Source organism: Lycium ferocissimum, chromosome 11 (assembly GCF_029784015.1).
Source record: "Lycium ferocissimum isolate CSIRO_LF1 chromosome 11, AGI_CSIRO_Lferr_CH_V1, whole genome shotgun sequence".
Lineage (NCBI taxonomy): Eukaryota > Viridiplantae > Streptophyta > Magnoliopsida > Solanales > Solanaceae > Lycium > Lycium ferocissimum.
The window spans coordinates 41,560,728-41,568,387 of record NC_081352.1 but is presented as its reverse complement, the minus strand read 5'-3'; the positions used below and the strand labels follow the sequence as shown (position 1 = coordinate 41,568,387).

The following is a 7,660-nucleotide window of genomic DNA, read 5'->3' as shown; positions in this document are numbered from 1 at the left end:
TACTCGGATTCCAACAAATGAAACTAGACACCAATAATTCACATTGCGAGTCTAGTGCGTTTGGCCAAAGAAGTGTTTTGTGTGACACGTAGTTGATACTTGAAATTGCTTTCGCTTTAATTAATTTTCAGTTCGAGTTTTAAAAATAAAAATTTCGTCAAAGAAACATTTTTCTCTCTTAAATGAGTCACGATTATTTTTAATAAAGATCGTTTCATCAATCTAAATTAATTGAGTCAAGCAATTTCGGATACCAATGATTGATAGAAAAGTGTATTACGTACTCATTTTGTCATGATTTGAAAGTCTAAATGATCAGAGGACAGGGTCCATTTGAAGTAAAAAAAATTGACACTCGAGAACAAATATAAACGTTAAAACCTACTAAAATTTAAAAATATTAAATTTGAATTCATAATTTTAATATACTCTCCTCGTCTCAAAATATTTATCACATTTGCACGTCCATTAAGAAAGCTTTTATAAGAATAACATTTTAACTATTTTACCCTCTTAACATATTTCATCATGTTCTCTCTCATCAATAAATGTTTACTCCATTAATGACTAAACCTCTTAAACGTTAGTATGTGAACTCACAAAATCAGTCCATTGATGTAATTTATAAAAGGGTAAAATGAAAAAAAGCTACTTAATTTTATCTTGAATAAAACCACATATATTTTTAGTAAGGACGACAAATATTTTGAGCAGAGGGAGTATAACAAAATCAGTCCTAAGACTATAAGTAGGCGTTTGGCCATGAAAACAAAAAAACTATCCACTTTATTTAGAATTTTGAAGTTGGAGTTGAAGATGAAGTTGTGTTTGGTTATAGTTTTTTAAAGAATATTCGATTATTTAAATGTAATGAAAGTGAAAAAAAAGTATAAATAAGATTTTGAGTGTTTTTCAAATTCAAATACAATTTAAATTTATATTTAAATTTTTTACAGCCAAACATTAATTTTAAAATAAAATTAAAAAATTTGAAATAAAGTGATGGCCAAGGCACCCTATGAAACGGTGAATCCATTATTTTTAACTTTATAAATACTACTCCACTTATTAACTCAAAAAGAAAAAGAAAAAAAAAACCTTATAAATACTAAATCCCCACTTGCGAACAATCACTCGCTTGTCTTACTAAATCCCCACTTGTGAACAATCACTCTCTGGTCTTTTCTTAGCACTTCCCTCAGATTTCCTTGACACCACCAGCGGTCACATTCTCAGTCATTAACTACCAAATTCTTCTTCCTCAATGTATATAACCGTCTTCTCTTAACCGCAACTCTTCACTTACACTTTCCCTTTAGCAAAAAAAAAAAAAAAAATGTCTCTCACAAAATTCTCAGTGTCTCTCCTTCTAGTACTCTCCCTAATCTCCACCCTCTCTACCGCCCAAAACAACCCCACCATCTCTCCTCCCGGCGCCGCCATCTCTCCTCCCGGCTCCGCCATCTCTCCTCCCGGCGCCGCCATCTATCCTCCCGGCGCCACCATCTCTCCTCCCGGTGGCGGCGTCTCTCCTCCCGGTGGCGGCGTCTCTCCTCCGGGTGGCGGCGTCTCTTCTCCCGGTGGCGGCGCTGGAGGTGGTTCTGTTCCCTCAGGCGGCGGCGTAGGGGCGGCAGTGGAGTTGTGGTGTGTAGCGAAGAATAATGCAGAGGATAAAGCTCTAAAATCAGCGATTGATTGGGCTTGTGGGGCTGGAGGTGCTGATTGTGGGCCTGTACAGCCTGGTGGACCATGTTATGATTCTTCCGATATTCAGAAAACGGCGTCGTGGGTGTTTAATGATTATTTCCTTAAACATGGAATGACTCAGGATGCTTGTAGTTTTGATAATACCGCTGCTCTCATTTCTATTAATCCCAGTAAGTACTTTACTCTTTTGAAAGTTTCATCTACATGTAATTTCGTAACTTTAAACTATGATGAAATTTTACTAGGCGTTTGGCCATGAAAACCAAATACTATGTTTTACTTTATTTGAAATTTTGAAGTTTGGAGTTGAAAATGGAATTGTGTTCGGTGATAGTTTTTGCAAATAATATTTGGTTGTTTGAATATATTGAGAGTGGGAAAAAAGAAGAAGGAAAAATTGGGTTTTAAGTGTTTCCATATTGAAGTATTTGGAATTTTTATGGCCAAACGCTGTTTTTCAAATAAAGTGATTGTGAGAAATTTTCATGGCCGAACGTTGATTTACAAATAAAGTGATAAAATTTTCCAAAAAAGTGAAAATTTCTCAAGACCAAACAAGTCCTAGTGTCTTATTTCATTTGAGTCTTTCAAATTCAAACCGACCGTTGAGACAACAAATGAGAGATTAAAACTCCTCTTTCTCTGTCCCACGGATGAACATGATATGTTTTAACTTCTTTTATTTACCAAGTAATTAGTGAGGGGTAAATAAAATGAAAAAAAATAAGTTCAGGTGTAATATGATCCTCGCATAGTTTAGGTGTATAATTGACAATTTCATCATAGGTTAGGTGTGTTTTTATGCATTATCCCTAATTTAAAAGCGTAACTTATTATTGTATTTTTTTTTTCTTCTAACTTCTGTTGCTGTTGTTATCTTTTTCAGGTCATAATGGATGTAAATTTCCATCGAGGTAACTGTTATCCGTTGTGCTAAAAGATCTTATTTTCCGCCTTTAATGATTCACGACAACAATTGATATTTAGTAGTGAAAATTAATCATTGATTCAGTTTATGCAGGGTTATGTGCCAATAGAGATTACTAGTAGTACTAATTTAGTGGCGCAAATAACTATAATGCCTCAATTGAGTTAGGTTGGCTAGATGAGTCCTCAATATCAATTTTGGTTTATTTATTAGTAGATGTTTATAATAGTGTTCTCAAAGCGCACTTAAGGCCTTAAGCGAGGCATAAAGCATGTTAAGTGTTTCGCTTTGATTCGTATAGCGGATTCTTCAGGTCAATGCTGTAAGACATACTTTTCCTTGCCAGTGAGCGTAATCATGAGGAGGCGACACTAAACAGTTGATATTGCACTTTAGCGGATTTTTTTTTTCAATTTCTTTGTCCATGTATTTGTTTCATGCTTATAATTATTAGTCTTAGATTACGCATACATATTTGTTTGTTTTTTTTCGTCCATTTGCCCCTTTCTTCAGCAATATGCTTTAAAGGTTGTTATCATCTATGTTACTCGAACTCTTCAAAAATGGACATGGGTGCGTGTCGGATCCTTCAAAAGTAGTCCATTTTTGAAGGATCCGACAGGGGTGCGGCATCATTTTTGGAGAGTCCGAGCAACATAGGTTATCATGGCTCTGCTGTTGATCTATATAGGCCTTGTAAATTAGAAGTTATGTTAGACAGAGAGCAACACGAGAGCCTTGTTTGGTTGCTTTTCTTTTAATGATGTGGTGCTTAATTTTGCTGAACAGAATCATTCATTCTTCCTTCTTATAAATCCAGTTGAACAGCATAACAACACTACATACATCACGAGTTATTTTCACATGTATCTGTCGGATGTTTTCAAACCGTTAGAAAATAAGTCAGAATCCCACGTCAGTTGTGAGTGGGTATTTGGGTGTCCTTATATGGTCTTGGGCAATCCTCACCCGAGTTAGGCCCAAGGTCTACTTTCTTATCTAAATTATCTATCTTTTCTGGTGATTTCAGTATAGTTTTACTGATCTCCATCATAGACTTCGGTTTTTGAGATAAAGATCTTTGTGTGTCGTTGTGCAGCAAGAACTCGAGTGGAAGATTTAGTGGGTCCACGAATGTGGGATTAGGTCCAGCCTCGCAAGATTTGAGTAGCGGTAGTTCTATTCTCAGGAGGTGGATCTGTATCTTGATGGCAATCAATGTGCTGTTTGCGAGTCTGCTGATTTTCTGATGACACAAGAATCTTCGTCTCATTCCCACTGTATGTAGGTTGTAGTAGCGTAAACAATTTTGTTGACAGCTCAAAAGCTCCAGGTATTTGATGTTGGTTCCATGGGCTCTCTAAAATCATAGGGACCAGAATTGAAGAAATATCCTGATGATAATTCTTCTTATTTTATTTTCCAATCATGTGGTATGTAATTCTATATTTAGAAATGCAACTTTTTCCTTGATTGCAAGCCTGAACTATTATTGTAAGTCGAGTGCTGATATTATAAATCAGTTGCTACATAGTCTGCCTTTTGCTTCTTAGAATTCATGCTGGGCTTATCATTCCAATTGCTTAAAGTTTCATGCCAATAAGGCCAAAATCTAAGTGCAAGGCTGAGGTGCATCTTTCTTTGTAGTAAGCTTTGTTAGCGCATAGTATGTCTTACTGGTGCTAGTGAATAACCGGTAATTTTCATCATTTTCACCAGAAAAATGAGTAACATCAAAAGTTCTTTGTCCAATGAAATTTGTGGGTCAATTGACTGGATAAAAGTGAATTACAATTATATGTGGGCCTAAAAAACTGAAGTCAAGTTGGTTAAGTGAACCTTTAGTTAGTTTATTGGGCTAGTCTCATATTGGGCTTGGTGGACTTCTTGTGCCTGCAATCTTTTCAAGCTCTGTAGTGCAGCCATTGCATATCTAGTTCTATTAGACTAATATAAACGGAGAAATGTGCAAATAGCCGCTTTTTATATTGCTAATTAAAAATTAGCCCACCTGTTCGAAATATCTTCAACATTTTCGCTTTAATACTTCCACCTGTTCGGCTTCAACATTGTTCTTTTTAAAAATCCTATAAGGCTGCAACTCTTAAATTAATTGCATTCTGTCTTTGAGTTAATGATGAAGTTCATAGCTAGGAAGAATGTGAGAAAGATCATACAGTAACTTATATGGAACTGTTTCTTTTTTGCTTTGATAATAAACATAATAAACGTCACCCACTGCAAATTCTGAGCCTTTGCTAGAAAATTGGATGGAAAGAATTGAAATGAGACAAAGGACACTGATAATTTTGTGTTTAATGATACAGATGTTTTCTCTCCTTCTCTTTCCATCCATTTCAATTCTAAACAAACCAAAAGCGTAAATAGCCCAAAAATGAACTACAAATACAGATGCTTTGCGTATTTTATTTTATGCACCAAATGTTTATTTTATGCAACATTTAAATCGGAAAAACAATTTAACATATGACTGGAATTTTTCTTTTTCTAAATATCTGACTTTGGAAAATAAAGCATGCCGAGTTTGAACAAATTTTAGTATCTTTGCTGTGGGAATAAAATTTAGTTTTAAGTCAATGGTTGATAAAATACGCAAAGCATGCGACCAATTCAAATGTTAAAAAAGGGAACAGCCTCTGCGACCAATTCAAATGTTAAAAAAGGGAACAGCCTCACCTAATTCTTTGGATTCTCTTTAGTCAATTTGACTAATTATCACGTTCATCTTTAGGTTACCAAATACTAGAATCATTTCTTGGACCTCAGCAAATCATAATTACCGTCATAATTAATCCAATAACCCTCTACTCTGTTCTAATGTTTATGCACAAGTCAATTGACCAGTCTTTCTAGTAACTTCCTTTTAATGCTGGATTTAACTTATATTTATTGCCAAATTAATGAACTTTTAACACTATTGCTGTAACTTAACTTGCTAGGAATGTAACTTATCCTATTTTCAAGTTACTAACTCCCGTTGTTATGGATAATTACCAACTTTTCCAGATAATCAATTAGTGTTTATCAAGAGATTTACTTATAATTACTACTTAATAAATAACCTTATTGTGTAATTTTTTTTTCATACGGACAATGAAAACTTAGACTTTTTTAACCATTTGTGTATAAACGTTAAACTCTTTAAGGTAGGATAAACACTAACTTCTAAAGTAATTAACCAAAATCTTACATCAGATTGAAATGCAATTTCAACAAAAAAAAAAAAAAAAAAAAGTGGTAAAACACTTGGCTGGAAAAATAAATTACCTATTTTTGTCACTGTTTTATGTGTGTGTACAAGAAGATATGGGGGAGAATTTAACAAATGAAGAACCCTGGAGTTTCGAATATGAACCAAAAATAAACATCATAATTCATACCTAATGGCTAAAGCACAGTAATCACTGTCTCTCAAGATCATTTACACCATCTTCTGTACCACAAGATTGAACTTGAATTCTTCTTGATGATTTGTCCCTGCTAAGCATCCTCCTGAACGAACTTAATCTCGAGCTTGATCCACTAATTTTAGCTGATGATGATGATGAAGGTTGTGCTAATCCACAATCCGAAAAAATCATCCCTTCCATATTTATAGCTATAGTATTTGAATTGCCACAGTCAAGTGGCGGCGCTGAGGGCGGTGTACGGCCTACAACGCCCTCTCGGGGCTCCGGTAATAACCGGGGCTCCGCTTCGGTCCGACAAATTGGGCACGTTGAATGTGTCCCAAACCATTTATCAATACACTCAGCATGAAAAATATGCTTGCAGTTAGGCAAAATCCTAACCGTTTCTCCATTTTCAAGAACGCTCAAACAAACGGTACATTCAATAGAATTATTTTCAATATGATCATTTTGCTTGAAAACAAATATTGGAAGTGAAGCTATGATGGAGGGGTCGAGCCCCGTTTTAGGGGGCTCGACCTGGGCGGCGCTGGTGATGATGCTGAGGTGTTGAAGCGCCGCCCTACGTCGAGCCTGGCGTCTAAGTACGCACCTTGCGTATATATGGAGGAGACTAACGAAGAAAACAACTATAGATAATGAAATGATGGCTGTTAACATGATCTTGCTATTAAGATCATATTTGCTTTTTCGATGAAAAAATGGGTGATCTTCATCGTCAAAGCCCATTGTTGTTGTGCTGCGAGGAGTTGTTTGAAATTAGGAGAGTTTATTGGGTACATAAAACATATTTATAGAACCAGATTTTAGATTGTCTTGGTTTGGTAATATCAATATTAAGTTACAATGACAGAACACAAACCATGTTCACTATGCTAACGAGGAAGTTCGTATTTTCAAAGTGATTGACTTATTGAATATTGACCTTCTTTTTCCTTTAGCATTAATGTTTTTTATTTATTTATTTTCTCGTAATCTCAACATATCTTTGAATTTTCTCTACACTTCTCTACACAAGAAAAATATATTAGTTGCTTCATTATTAATAATACTGCAAAAGCTACTTTAATTAGAAACGGAATTTGTGTTTCCTATAAAATTTTGACTACAAATTTTACTTAGACATAAATTAAAGAAACTAACAAATATCAAATCCGAAATAATTTTTGATTTCCTATAATTTGAATTATACAATAATATCATTTAACAAGTTACAGTAAGTCAAATTTAATACTTTCTCCGTCCCAAATTATGTAGTATATTTTGATTAGATACGAAGTTTAAGAAAGAAAGAATGACTTTTGAAACTTAATGTATAAAACAAGTTATAAATATTTGTGTGGTAGTAAATCATTTCATTGAAGGTAAAAGGAGAATTTTTAAGTTAAATTATTTGTAAATATAGAAATGTTTTATTTCTTTTTGGGACATAGATTAAGAGTTATTGGTTGGAGGTTGTCATGGGACAAAATCGCCTACTAATTTAAAATTTTATATTTGTTTAGTGTACAAAAAACTAAACTTTGTTTCCTTCGATTTTTTTTTTTTTAATGACATGGGAACCCGCAGCCGCTACTCTTTGGGTGCGCGAGCG

At 34.5% G+C, this 7,660-nt stretch overlaps 2 protein-coding genes across 2 annotated transcripts; one reads left to right on the top strand and one right to left on the bottom strand.

Annotated features, from left to right (window-relative positions):
* Positions 1–1,273: 1,273 nt before the first annotated feature.
* LOC132036551 (PLASMODESMATA CALLOSE-BINDING PROTEIN 5-like) lies at positions 1,274–4,184 on the top strand. Its single transcript, XM_059426909.1, has 3 exons — positions 1,274–1,877; positions 2,594–2,621; positions 3,735–4,184. The coding sequence occupies exons 1-3, from the start codon at positions 1,337–1,339 to the stop codon at positions 3,883–3,885; spliced, it is 720 nt and encodes a 239-aa protein (XP_059282892.1). The 5' UTR covers positions 1,274–1,336; the 3' UTR covers positions 3,886–4,184.
* Positions 4,185–5,803: 1,619 nt separating this feature from the next.
* Positions 5,804–6,877, bottom strand: LOC132036249 (E3 ubiquitin-protein ligase ATL41-like). The gene has a single exon (XM_059426534.1). The coding sequence runs from the start codon at positions 6,793–6,795 to the stop codon at positions 6,058–6,060; it is 738 nt and encodes a 245-aa protein (XP_059282517.1). The 5' UTR covers positions 6,796–6,877; the 3' UTR covers positions 5,804–6,057.
* Positions 6,878–7,660: the final 783 nt, after the last annotated feature.